Source organism: Fusarium tjaetaba (genome assembly GCF_013396195.1).
Source record: "Fusarium tjaetaba strain NRRL 66243 chromosome Unknown NRRL66243_c0000110, whole genome shotgun sequence".
In the NCBI taxonomy this organism is placed as follows: Eukaryota; Fungi; Ascomycota; class Sordariomycetes; order Hypocreales; family Nectriaceae; genus Fusarium; species Fusarium tjaetaba.
The window spans coordinates 45,643-59,610 of record NW_023501306.1 but is presented as its reverse complement, the minus strand read 5'-3'; the positions used below and the strand labels follow the sequence as shown (position 1 = coordinate 59,610).

Sequence of the window (13,968 nt, the reverse complement as noted above, 5' to 3'; positions counted from 1 at the left end):
GAGGGGGAGGGTGGACCAGCCCAAAGAGCTCCCCAAGGCTCAGGCTGCTCTGCTTTGCTGGTGTGTAGTTGCTATTGCTTTGCTGAGGGGTTGTGGAGGGGGTATGGGCATTGATAATAGCTGTGACTATTTTATCTCGATTGAGACTCACCTTAGGTAAAGTGTTTATGTATGAAATGTAGGTATGCAATTGGAGCCAGCAGAACCTGTCTAGAGGCAAGAGAGAATGATGATAAGAGGATAAGAGGTATTGGATGCAATGAAGATGAGAAGGAAGAAAGGGAGGGAAAAAGATGGCCACAGGAGGGGAGCACAAGGTGTTTATGAATGGTTTCCAGAAACCAGAGGAAATGCGTCGATCCATTAATAAAAGCCAAAAGTCAAAGCTCACTCCTCAAATAGGAAGCCCAGCCCAGTCAACGGTCGACACAGGAAAGGTATGATGAGATGTACGTAGCCTCCTGCGTCCCATCTCCCGTCTTGTCTGTCTGCACGATCTTCCATGTCTCTCTCTCTCTCACCAAAAATTACCTGCGAGGTGGGGTCCGATTGACCTTGGAGGGGTGAAAATGATCTCACAAATCTCACCCTGGCCAATTCAGCCAGAGGAGGGGTCCAAAAGTCCAGGTCTATTCTCCCCTGGACTGGGCTCAGGTCCCACTCTACGAAGCTTTTAGTTACAATCGCCTACGGAGTAGATCCAACCATCCCACATTGCCAAAAGCCACCTCAATGGTTCGCCGCTCACCTTGAGATCCATTGGCATTGCCATTACTGTAAACGGCCGACAAGAGAACACGCCAGGGTCACAGTAAGCTACATGGGTCCTCAAAGGACGTCAAACATTGCTACAGTATCGAGTATGTACTCCCTGTGTGTCAGATAGGCGTTGGCATTGGGTGATTACTAGCGATATGGAATTTTGCCGCCTTAGCATGCTATATTTCACGCCCGCCGACACAGCGCCGCACCGAGACCGAGAGGAGACGAGAGGATGGAAAACAGACCGAGAAATCATAATCAGTTTGACGACGAGCATAGTCCACCATAGGCGCCTCCACACCCTTCGTTAACTCTCTCAATGCTGCTGTGCATAATATCACCTCCCCGTACAACAGTCCATTACATACAGCTCGATGCAGGCTCATGTTTCGCTCCCGTTGATTCCCGGCACCGCGGGCTCATCTTGCCCGTCGTCCGCCGCATCGCTGCCCCAGACTCGCCGTGCCGGCTCGAGGGCGTCTTCCGGTTGGACGATCCCCGTCTTGATCGGAAGCCAAGTTAACCAGGTGCAACGAGAAACGAGACGAATCCTCCCCAGTCCCGGAAGGCTGCATGTTGAGCATGGTGCATAGCGGCATGGCTATTCATTAGTGTAGTTGAATAGCGGCTCTTACAATGCCTTGCTTGCAGGCTTAACCATGTTCCTGCTTCAATCGGGCATGTTATTCCCACAAGACACTCTCAGAATTGCGTTGTGCTTCGCTCAATTGTCGGTCAAGGCTCCAGAGTCGGTCGATGAAAGTTGATATGTTCTGATAAACATGGATGCCGATGGAGTGACCTGAGTCCGTGCCTATCAGCATCTCATGAGGACCTACAGCCAACAACAGACCGGAGCCATCCCACCCCCCTCGCATCTGGATGGGAAGTTGACGTCTGAATGCTTGTAAGGCCGAAGGCGTGGTTTGATACTGTACATAGAGCGCGATATTAACGCAATGTATCAAACATGATCTGACTACAACCACAACTGGCAGTCTACAATTAGCCCGAAACAATCATCATGCGTTGTTGGCCCGTGGGTATAGGTGGGTATCCACGAAGCGACAAATCGATTCATCTCAATGTTTTATCGTTATCGACATGCTATGACAGCCTCCCCATTTTTAATGGAATGTTCCTTGTTCACATAATTCAAGATCATAATGCTGTCCACCAGTAACGCCGTATGTAGCAACCCAAGTCTATCGTCAGCTTCCGTCACTTAGAAGCGCTCCTTCATTCGTGCCGCAACCGTTCGGAGGTTGCCGTATACCTTGCCAGGCGGCTTGCCGAGAATCAGGCTCACAACTGACTCCCGAGCAAGGTGGATGTTCTTGAACCCACCCAGGATGTGAATCTTTGAATCAGCAAGCACAATTCGGGTTCTACTGGCGTTCTCTATAGCAAACTTGGTCTTTCCATCCTTTCCAGCAATTCGTCCAATGGCACGGGCCTGGCTGTCACCGTGCATTGTTCGCACATCCTTAATCTCGAAAGTTTGGATGTAGAGGTCGTCGAGTCGCAGCAGCGCGATGGCATCGTCCACGTCAAACCCGAGAGTGAACGCCTTGACGAAATCTTCTCCTTTTTGCAGTGCCCCAGTATCAGTGGTATGCTTCGATGATCGCAACTCGACTGTCTTTCGCTTGATGTTCATTCGACATTGTAGCTTGAGGTGCTCGACCAGAGGAGGGTAGATAGAAGTCCATGATTGTTTTAAAGGCGTCATTCGGTGAGGAGGAATAGGGATCTTGCGAGTTTCCACCCGGGTGACTGGGTCCTATCAACGTTATTAGGATCATTGAAACTCTGCATGACGGTGTGGGAGTCTCACAATATCTCTGGCGGGCGCAAATCGAGGCCGTCCTTCCTCATCGATAGCCATTCCATTCTCATTGCTCTCCTCCACAGGCACAAGAACATTCGCATCGGTAGGAAGGGCGTCAGGCGCATCTAAAAGGAACTCCTCGTCGTTCTCTGAACCAAAATCAGATTCTATTTCCACGATTCTCTTGTTTCAGATTTTTCTTCTTTTCATACCTTCAACTGGGAGCGGAACGTCCACAGCGGGCGGGGCATCCTCTGCGTTCTTCAAAGCGGTCGGCGCAGGCATCGTGAATAATGAATGAGTGAGTGGCTCTGCTTTGTGACAATCCTCTTGCAATGGGGTTTTAGGGCTGTTCTCAAGGCAAGTATATATGTTGAAACTTTGGTCGCAGAAAATTCGTCCGAGTCAAATTCACACAGTTCTAAGGGTATCAGAGGTTGGTTTGGTGGGGGCGTTGGTGACTTTCGAGCAAACTGATCAAAAATTTGTGTGGCTTATCGTAGCTTATCGATTGGTCTTCTGCCTCCAGTAGGCAGGCGCGTCATGGAGTGACTTTACCAACCAGAAACCATGGAAGTGCAGCTTTGGTTAGCATTTGCAGTGACGGAATCTGTCGTTCATTAACTCCGACCAACTCCTCCTCCGTAAGGCTTTTCCCCTAGAAACTACAACAACGAAGTCCGTTTTGGCTCTGACTTCGCCCAATTTACGCTCTTGGTGTCGTCTTGTTTTTTTTTGTTTTTTTTAGTTAGGCACCATGATGCTGGAATGATGGCCAAGGGTATCCCCTCTTCTCTGATCGGGCGTTGCTTTGGTATCTGCTTCAATTCTTCTCCAGCAACAGTCTCTTCGGCTACCATACGTCCTCTTGGAGAAATCAGTCGGAAGTGGTCATTCTTACCGGCGACGGCTGTGCTCTCAAATACTCGATTTATTCATTCCCACCGAAAATATCAGACTTTTGATCCAATCTCAGACAATACTTTGTTGCCAGTCACGCCAGCCTTTCCTTTGCGCCATGCAATTCAAACTCGAACATCTGTTTCCGAGCGAATAAACCCCCTTACAACGCACACCTCAACTCGTAAAATATCCCACTGGGCATATTGGTCATCGAAGCCCTGGAAACAGCGACGATTGTACAGTGGTAGTGGTAGTGGTCAAGGTAATGGGTCAAAATGCTCTTGCGGCAAGGATATCACGGATGTTTCCCCCACACCAGCTAAAACAACAGAAGATCTGAAAAGGGTCAAGGCCTCAACATTGAACGAAACAAGCAAAGATGCTCTCAGTCAACCCGGGAAACAAGACCCTACAGGGTCGGATTCTGAGCCAGTCTCTTACATGTCCTATCTACACCTGCCGAGAATGCCCCATCGGCCAACCAAAGAGGAACTGCTCGAGGCCGCCAACGGCTTTTGGCAGCGTCTCAAGGTTCGTCTAAAATGGGTGTCGATCAGAAGTATGAGGCCGTGGAATATTGATGAATGGGGTGCTTTTGTTTCATGGTTTCTTTTCGGCCACCTCGCTTGGATCATCGTCGGCACAACCACATTCTTCTCCCTGATCATTTTGTCAATCAACACTGTTGTTGCCCAAGGTATGGAAGCGTGTTTCGCACGAAGAATCTACATCCTAACGTACACCAGAAACACTCGCGCAATGGGTAGGTGACTATTTGACACAGTCTGCTGGCGTTACCGTTGTTTTCGAGTCTGCTATTGTCCCCAAGTGGCGTGATAATGTTATCTCTTTCCGCAACGTTTTTGTGTCCCGACGACCTGGCCAAGGCAACGTCTCATCCGTAAGCAAAGGCTCGTCAGATGCTGCCGCCGAGGCTGCCGCTGGCCGCAAAGCAGATTTCGTGGGAACGTCTGAAACTGAGGACGATGGAAACTACACTCAATTTGACGTCACTCTTTCAACGGTCAATGTCACGTTGTCATTCCTGAACTGGTGGAATGGCAAAGGACTGTTGAAAGATGTTGAAATCAAGGGTGTTCGCGGTGTCATTGACCGAACTTCAGTGACATGGCCAGCCGAGGAGGTTGATCCTCTGTCATATCGTCACAAGCACCAACCAGGAGATTTTGAGATCGAAAAGTTCAAAATGGAGGACCTATTACTCACCGTTCACCAACCAGGCGGGTTCCGGCCATTCTCTATCAGCATCTTCTCTTGCGAGCTGCCCCAGCTTCGCAAGCAGTGGCTATTTTATGATTTCCTTTCAGCCAACCACATGTCAGGGTCTTACGATGGTTCCCTGTTTACGATCCATCCCCGGCAAGTCCACGGCGTGGTACCCAGTGGTAATGGTGACCCAGAAGCTTCTGTTGGTTTTGGTGATCCCAAGGCGTGGAAAAAGTTCAGTCGGCTCCGAATTGATGGTTTGAAGATAGACCATCTCAACCGTGGTGTTGAGGGGCCTTTTGGCTGGATATACGAAGGGAATGTTGATATTGTTGCTGATGTCATGTTTCCCGCCGACACCGACGAGAGCATCACCAAGGTCATGGCCGACTTCTACGATCAGCTTGAAGAAATCGTCGACACAAATAGGCACCGCTTCATGCGCAACATCCAAGAGCAAGGCCCTGCTCTTCTTACATCAGGGCACCTTTCAGACTCAGCTGGAGATATCCACGGCGAAGAGCCACCCGTCGAGCCGCAGACAAGTGATGATGAGCGTCGCTACCTCATCATGGACCTCCGGATCTCCATGAACGATGTCAAAGCTGCAGTTCCTCTCTTCACCAAGGATATGTCATACGTCAATCAGGCATTGGTCCGTCCTATCGTTGCTTATATCAACGCGAAGAAGACATACATACCAATCAATTGCCGTATCGTGAAACGAGCCAGCGACTTCGATGGTAGCTGGTCGATCTTTGACTGTGGTCTAATGAACGATATGTCAGCGGAGACATATGATGCATTTGCGAATGACGTCGAAAACCAACAGAGCCGAGTTCGGCGGTTCAAAAAGGTTGGGTTCTGGACCTTATCGCTTGCGGTCCATGCCCTCTTTATGGGAATGGCGGGCAATGTGGTGTGAGTTCCCTGTCACGGCCTCCTGCTCTGCTCGAGTATAAATGGAGCATGGGGGTAGAATGACCATACGTGTGCGACTTTGTATATTTTATCGGCGTTGTGCAAGAGCAACGACTCGTGTAGAGGGAAGGCGACAAAGGCGTTAAAGATTGGGAAGTTTATGATACGGCTGACGGTGGCTGGCGTTGGTGGAATTTTATGTATGAACGATGAGGACCTCGTCCATGATTTTACTCTACTGCTTAATCGCTTATAGGAGCAACATGATGGGTGGCAACTGATGAGATACCCTTGCCGTAGTGGCAACCTTCATCACATGAAATAGCATAAGTTGCCTCCGGTATACGAATGAACATGATCTATGAGCTATGCAGACCAGATTCAACAGTGTTCCATTTCTTCCAGTGTATTGCAAAGCGCCCTCTAGTTTTTATCTAACGAATTCTTAAACATATGCCTCAAATGCCCATGGCGTCTGATCGTCAAAAGCAATTCCATATACTAAGCCCGTATGAAGAGTATGTTAAGAGCACGAAAGCTGCTCTGTGAAGCTAGTTCTGCATCGTTCACATGTATACTCTTAATGCCCTCCGCTCTTCCATGTATTCACCATCTTTTGAGTCTAAGGCACACCTCTCTGATCCACCACCCTCTCTCTGCTGCGCTTCTTATGTCTGAGCACCCCAAGAAGCCTTCATGGCTGTATCTCGAAATCACAAAGCGTTTTTTTGTGTCAACGGCATGTCTCGAGTTGCCCAGCTCGGCGAGCAGTCGACTCGATGGATTAGGGGGCAAATAGGTATGAGTTGAAATGGGAAGCTGCGGTTTAGCATTTGGACGAAAGCTGCCCTTGCTGTATTGTTTAACACTTCACATAAAATCATCACTGGAGATAAGTCAGTACAGTGTCTCCGCGTCTGTCTCGAGGGGGTACTAACTCTCCAAAATCATCAGCATCGTCGTAAGTCGTGGTGTCGGCGGCGTTAGCACGACCGGTAACCAGGGACGTCTTCGTTTTGGCAGCCTTTGTCTTCTTGCCTCCTTTATCAGCAGCCTTCTCCTCCCGCATCTTCTCGTTGCCCAGGGCAGTCATCGTACTGGCCAGCTTCTTGATCTGTTCGCTGGGCATATCCTTAGCAAGAGCCTTTGTGAAATCCTGGAGAAACAGGCTGTAGTGGGCATTCTTCGAGTTGGCTGAGATGATAGGAGTAAGGGTGGTACGGAGAGTCTCGAACTGAGCCTTAGTCTTGGGCTGGAAGAGAGGCAGTTTGGAAATGTCGACGGTCTTGGTTGGGTCGTTGGAATCGACGACGACAGTAGCAGGACGGGACTTGGCACGACCGGCGCTGATACCAATATCTCCAAACATGTCGGCGGCGTGTGCGAGATCGGCTTCCTGTTCGGTGCGTCGGAGTCGCTCGCGCTTCTCGGCCTCTGTCTCTTCATATTCCTCAACATTGGCGGCACCGGCTCTCTGTTGGGCACGCTCGGCCTGGTGTTCAGCAATTCGCTGACCTTTAGGTTTCTTTGCAGCGGCAGCGGCTGCAGCAGCCTTCTGCTTGGCCTCGGCAGCCTTGCGCTCCTTCTCACGCTCGGCCTCGGAGTCGTCATCGGCGTCCCATGAATCTAGAACCTGTTGATGAGGAGAAAGGTGTCAGCGATTCGAGGGTCAACGACACATACCAGGTTTCGGGGCAAAGACTTACGTCGCCATCGTCCTCTTCGTCGTCAAACTTGCGTCGAGAAGCGGCACCGGTACCAACAACCGGGGAGCCAGAGGAGCTGCTGTCGTCGCTCTCTTCGTCGTCTGAATGCGCTTGTTAGCTATTCATGCTCTTGAAGGGCGTTGCTTGCCGTGCAAGCATCAAGCACAACGACCCCGCAAGAGTCCATTTCGCTTGAGACGTCACAGTAGTCTGTATGGATTCCAGACTGCTGTTCGGAAGGTGTTTATACATACCCCACTTCTTAGGAGGCATGATGTCTGTTCCTGGTAGTATAGTACAGTATCGCGTTTGGTGGTTAACGAGTTGAAGTAGGTTGGGATTTCTGGGGTGCGAGGATGTGTGAAGGCTAAGTTTTGTGTGAGTTGTGCGAGTGTGGGTGGGTGTTTGATGCTGCGGTACAAAACGGGTCGAAGACGGATCTTGAAAACAAGGAACAAAGGAAGGGAACGTAAAAGGCAAACACTAAAGGGACCGGGTTTAATCCAAAATCACCGTTTGGTATTTATATGTGTACCAAGAGAAACGGTTCAGTCTAGCTCATACTTTTCAGAGATCTATAAAAACTATAGTATTTGGCATTTGCCTTTCAGGCAGAAAGCCTTTACTCCCAACCAGCATATTGAAAGTGGGATGGAGGGGTTGTCGATCTGAAGGAGGGGCAATTTTTTAGTGTGAAAGTTTTGGCCGATTAAAAAAAGGAAGAATTGGCGCATTTTCCTACACTCTAAAACCTCTTCGTCAATCATGATACACCCGCGGCCAATTTTATTTCAACAGGAATAAGTAAGACTTTAAGATGATGGCATACTCGCTAACTAGGTTTCCATATGTTATTCTTATTTAGTAGTTAGGACTTTCAATGCTGTAAATCCTGGAATTACACTTGCGCTTACTTCACCCATTTCTGTGAAGTTGGTAAGAAGGGCTAAGTCCCAGCTCTGAAGCTACGTATGTTTTTTCTACAACACTCTAATACCGTTCTTACCTACTATTATTCGAAACCATAGAGACTGGACGAGTTACTACCTTGACATCTGATGTTGTATGCCTTCGCGGAGGTGACACGGTCTCCGTGTTATGGTGTAGTATATTTTTTATCATGACTTACCCGGTACCAATAACACCATCCTTTATATTAGTACTCTTTATACCTAGTAATCTACCTCATGAGTTTCCTTACCTTTATGCAATATGATTTGCATATCATGCATCTTAAGTATTACATCTGTAGCTTATCTAGGCTTACCATAGCAGGAGGGGTTTTTTTTTGAAAAGCTGTCAGAGGGAGGAAAGAGTGTCTACCTTATTTTATTACCCCTAACATTCTACTATATTAGGCTAACATGATATTATCGATCAAAAATAACCACGACAATCTTTTCTGTTCACTGCTTGATGTCCAAAAATACCCCTCTCCCGCGTAGGTAGTAAGTATATAATGATGAGAAACATGTTGTAATACGCCCCTGACTACACATTCTTCTGCGTAGTTTGACAGTACGGGATATACGCATTGTCATTGGTAATAACAACCAATTCTCTTGTATTTACCTCACAGACGCAATGTGCTCATCGCAGATGAGTCAATACACGAGTTTGATATGAGACACATCAGGTGTTGTACACTTCACATGATATGTCAAGCTTCATCGTTCTTACCAAGGGAGAATTTGTCGAGAATACCTGCATCGCTGGGACTAGACCACGATGTATCCATGTAAGTCAACATCTTAGCATCTCCGGGTTTACGAGGATTCACACAAGCAGCTAACCACAAGGCCTTCGGTTTACCCAATGGATAACTATCCGCATCCCGGAAAATCCCCAGCGAGTTTGAATGACCAAGCGATAATGTCAACTGTGTATGTAGTGTTGGTATCGAGAAATCCCGATACCAGCTGCTGTATCCGCATCAGACCGGCGTTTAAAAAATGTCCTAGATTAACGGGCTAGACGGGCAAGTTTCTAAAGTAGTCAAAATAATAGGACCGTTTATTATAGCACGTGCCATCAGCCTCTTGGTTGATGTCAGATCGCGGGTGATTCCTAAGCCAAGATTCATGATCTCTGCTGCGAATGCTGTGTAGGTAGTCAACATCCGAGTCCTCCCGATGAACCTCACTCACGTGGTAGCGAAACTTTTGAGCCGCAACCAACCTATGACGGATCTTTGTCATGTTCCCGATTTAAGTCGTCGGGAAGGTCTTTCTAGCGTTTCCACCGACTGTCCCGATTGCTTGGGCCCCCTGCGAACCATCGTAATTGACAAGGACTTCGGTACCGGTACTGTACTGTACTCGTCTGAACGGCCTGGCTGGGTTAGACTTTGACAGTTGGCCCCGGTTCTAGTTAGCGGCGGCCACGGTGTGCCGCAGACGCCGCTCACCTTGAGTACTTGTCCCGGTCTGTCTTCGTGCACTTCTCCTTGGTAACGTCTCTTGTCAGCAATTTCTACGCCGAATTAGAACGGTGTTTGGAAATATTACTGATACGGAGACCAGAATTTTCTCGTTCTCAATTGGACCCCTGGGGTATGCTGGGTTGGCGTCTGACATGCAGACACGCCTCTCTGTAGGCTTATCTCTGAAATATATATATAAAGGTTCACTTGGACCTCCTCAGGCCGAGCCTTCATTATACCATATTTAACCCAAAGATTCAGCTCCATCAGTGATAAGCTGAGGCAGATACCTGCAATAAAGTATACCATATACCGAAGACACCACAAATCTTGCTCGCCCCGATGTTGTCTTTCCAAATTCAGCACAGCCAAGCCTCACGGCAAGCAGCGAAAGCTGTTGCACTTGGCTTTGCTCGAACCATATCTTCTTCTTCATATATGGCGAGAGCTCCTACAGCTCTTCGAGCCGGTTGTGCCGCTTCCCAGCAACATCGGCTCTTCTCATCGACACCAACACACCAACTTCGTGACTTCTTTCCGGTCAAAGAGACGCCACATATCCAGACGACCAAGCCAGCCTGGCCACACGAAGGCTACACATATGATGAAATGTTGGCTGTCGAGCCCGCTCATCGACCTCCCAAGACACTCGGTGACTATACAGCCTGGAAAATTGTCCGCTTTGCTAGATATTGCATGGACAAGGCCACAGGCATGGATCGTGATCAGAAATCCGACAAGACCAAGCCGACTACAGCCATCGAGGCTCAGAAGCCACTCACCGAGGCTCAATGGGTAAGCTTGCAACCCAGATGTGCAACATATTACGAAAGATTAGACTGACAAAGACAAAGTTGATTCGATTCATCTTCCTCGAGAGCGTGGCGGGAGTTCCCGGCATGGTTGGGGGCATGTTGCGCCATCTCGGCAGCCTTCGACGCATGAAGCGAGATAATGGCTGGATCGAAACACTCCTCGAGGAGAGCTACAACGAACGAATGCATCTTTTGACGTTTATGAAGATGTGTGAGCCTGGTTGGTTCATGAAGATGATGATCATCGGTGCTCAGGGCGTCTTCTTCAACAGCCTATTTGTATCCTATCTGATCTCGCCCAAGATTGTCCACAGGTTTGTCGGTTACCTTGAAGAAGAGGCTGTTCACACCTATACTCGTTGTATCAAGGAGATTGAAGATGGCAACTTACCCAAGTGGAGTGACCCCAAGTTCCAGATACCTGACATTGCTGTCCAGGTGAGTACTTATCGATACCTGTATGACGAACTATTCAATATTGATACGTCTCTAGTACTGGAAGATGCCAAAAGAGCACCGTACAATGAAGGACTTGATCCTCTACATCAGGGCTGATGAGGCAACTCACCGAGGGGTCAATCACACACTTGGTAACCTCAACCAAACCGAGGATCCAAACCCATTCGTCAGCGAATACAAAGATCGTGAGCCGCCTAAGCCCGCACTGAAGCCAACCGGCTACGACCGCGTTGAAGTCATCTAGGGTTGTCACAAAGCGATCACAAACATTAGCCGAACAAATCCTCGTGGCATAGGACGAGCTCGTACGGATTATCTTGTCTCATTTGCTCGAAATGACCGGAAATTCTTGAATCGAGTATCGCAGTTCTTGCTTGTTTGCACATGATACCACTGGGAAACAGGAGTAACTTGGGAGGAGTTTGCTTGGTTATTCAACCACGAATCTGCATCTGATGGCGTTATGTTATGGAATCCCTACTCTTGAAGATCATAGAAGCAATGTTTTAGTCGGGTAAAAGAGGAATAATAAGAAGAAAACCATATTCCAGTGGTACGACGGTTCGATTACTTCAACCATAAGCCCTCTACTGCATGTGAAGTTCGTGCCGCCAGAATGGTCTTGAAAACAATACTTACTCACAAACGGTATACACGCGCAACAACAACTCGGTTGAAAAACTCGTATACGCCTCCGCATCCTTAGTAGGGGCCTGGGAATACCTACGTAAGAACAACCTCAGGAATATCTACATCACTTTCAGTAACTTTCACCTCAATTTCGCATGTCGAGCTTCCTGCCTTTTCGGGCAAGGTGGGAACTAGTTCGCGTTTATTTTTAGTGCAAGGTTAGGTAAGGTAAGGTACATTAGTTAATAAGCTTCTTTTTCTCCGGTCCGGACCGCGTCAGCAAAAACTCGAAATCTGCCTTGCGAGGATCCTCAAACGCAAAGGAAGAGTCGGCTGTCACCGAGCATGGCAGGGGTCTGCGTGATAAGCTGAAACTGATGTCACGACTGTATCAATGCTTACCGAATTGCTCCCGTCAGCACGCAAACCATCCTCTCTGCCTCTGACGCGAGGATGAAAAGAGAGCACAGCCTTCGATTGTGGGGTCGGATCGTGGGCCGCGTGTAAGGCTGGGGGCGGTGTAAGTGGGATATACGCATTCTGTCATGGCATGAATATTTGTTTCGGACAGTATTTGCATGAATAGGATGGTGAAACATCAAGTAAAGCATGCAATCATATCACCAACGCGAATCAATTGTGTTGGTTTCTTCTCCACCCGGTTACGTTTACCAACGTGTAGATTTTAGAGGTCCGAGTAATATTCTGTCTGGCCGACTTTTTCTCAGGTACATGCCTGGAGGCACGCTAGAAGCATCACTTCTTCGAGAGGCAGTGCAGACCTTGCATGGTGGATGACGATCCAGGGACGGCTCAGAGGATGGTCTATTAAAAGCTCGTACGATCGAGTTATGTGCTCTTTGCGGCTAGCAGAATATTATTGTGATATGGCCATCAAATTATGTATGGGTATTCCCTTACCAGGCAAGACGCAGTTTACACTCAGAAACCTGTGCCTGCAGCGCAACGAATGATATAAAACAGGATAGGACTGAAAGATGACTCAAACTGCCCACTGTCTAGGTCAGTAGTTACCTGTGCTTCTATAAGCAACTGAAATCTGCACATGAGATAAAGTGACATGAACGACGAGGTGATTGCGGAGCTTTCTCTTACAACCCTTGCTTGCGATTTGCTGATTCGATAACAAGCCGCGTAACGGATGCTGATGACAATATTGAGGGGTGAACAAAAGATGTGCAAGGCTCACTAAATCCGGCGGTCGTCTCTAGCGAAAACGCTACTAATATCCATGGTGGGAAATACACGTTGCAGTGGTCTGGGAAGGATGGTAGCTTGTTGGCATCGGATGCAAATATCAAAACATCCAATGCAAATACACTCCGCACTGAACGAGATATATGATTGCGGCCAAAGACCAGAGTACTAGAATCCCAGATGACACTCCAATTTTGCACACGCAAAAGTGCCACTACTTGACGTGGTAAGTTGGATCTTAAAATGCGTACCTAGTGCTGATGCTCATTTACCGAGAACCGCCAATCCAGATGAGCAGGACACATGGTAAGCAGTGTGTGCCTATTTAATATTTACGAATTGATTCAATGGAGGCCCAATGAACTTGCGATGAACGTTTATATTTATATATATTTTAAAATAAAATAATAAACAACTCAAACCACATGTCTGCCTGAATGAGTAAGAACCGTTACAACGCAAGTGATACCGATCTTTTTGATGTTATCTCGGACTTATCATTGAAGGTAACCCGCATTGAGCTCATTTCCTGCCTTGTCCCCTTCGCATCTCTTGAAACTTATCTCATCCCAGTGAATAATTAACACAACACTATTAATACCGACTATTCCATGTTGACTTAGCGATATCACGATTGTCATCGACCTGGAGAGCAAGTCTGCCTCGCTTGCAACAGGTCAAACGATCCCAAATACTGTTAAAATTAGCAAACCTCGGTACTTGCCAACCCAAAACTACTCCCTTACCTATCATCCATACCTACTTGCTAACCTTATGCAAACAGCTGTATGTACCTGACCTCATGCCCAGGGCACACTAGCTCTATTTCCCATTCGTTCGACGTGTCTCTGCACAGCCCTCCACACCATTCTGGCCCTACATAAACGTATCCCACGGGGAGAGAGAATCTTGTGCGTTTAGACGCCTGTACTGTACTGTAGTACATCAGATCTGACGCACCAAATCCCGTTCCGTGTGGTTGGCCTTTTAATTGGTATTCTGGATGAAGGGACCACCCAACTCCCGTCTCTTACAATCAAAACTACTAAGGTACCTACGGATCAGCGCTAGCCG

The 13,968-nt window shown here is 48.0% G+C and overlaps 4 protein-coding genes across 4 annotated transcripts; 2 read left to right on the top strand and 2 right to left on the bottom strand.

The window, feature by feature from the left end:
* Positions 1-1,987: 1,987 nt before the first annotated feature.
* On the bottom strand, positions 1,988-2,878 carry FTJAE_5822 (pre-rrna-processing pno1; the record flags this gene model as incomplete). The annotated part of the gene is made up of 3 exons (XM_037352371.1): positions 1,988-2,545; positions 2,600-2,742; positions 2,806-2,878. The coding sequence occupies 3 exons, from the start codon at positions 2,876-2,878 to the stop codon at positions 1,988-1,990; spliced, it is 774 nt and encodes a 257-aa protein (XP_037207104.1).
* Positions 2,879-3,961: 1,083 nt separating this feature from the next.
* Positions 3,962-5,925, top strand: FTJAE_5821 (MDM31-mitochondrial Distribution and morphology; the record flags this gene model as incomplete). The annotated part of the gene is made up of 3 exons (XM_037352370.1): positions 3,962-4,193; positions 4,243-5,644; positions 5,901-5,925. 3 exons carry the CDS (start codon positions 3,962-3,964, stop codon positions 5,923-5,925), a joined length of 1,659 nt encoding a protein of 552 aa, XP_037207103.1.
* Positions 5,926-6,514: 589 nt separating this feature from the next.
* FTJAE_5820 (translation initiation factor 3 subunit J) lies at positions 6,515-7,623 on the bottom strand (the record flags this gene model as incomplete). Its single annotated transcript, XM_037352369.1, has 4 exons — positions 6,515-6,530; positions 6,583-7,277; positions 7,351-7,451; positions 7,605-7,623. The coding sequence occupies 4 exons, from the start codon at positions 7,621-7,623 to the stop codon at positions 6,515-6,517; spliced, it is 831 nt and encodes a 276-aa protein (XP_037207102.1).
* Positions 7,624-10,114: 2,491 nt separating this feature from the next.
* FTJAE_5819 (alternative oxidase mitochondrial) lies at positions 10,115-11,290 on the top strand (the record flags this gene model as incomplete). Its single annotated transcript, XM_037352367.1, has 3 exons — positions 10,115-10,567; positions 10,627-11,025; positions 11,081-11,290. 3 exons carry the CDS (start codon positions 10,115-10,117, stop codon positions 11,288-11,290), a joined length of 1,062 nt encoding a protein of 353 aa, XP_037207101.1.
* Positions 11,291-13,968: the final 2,678 nt, after the last annotated feature.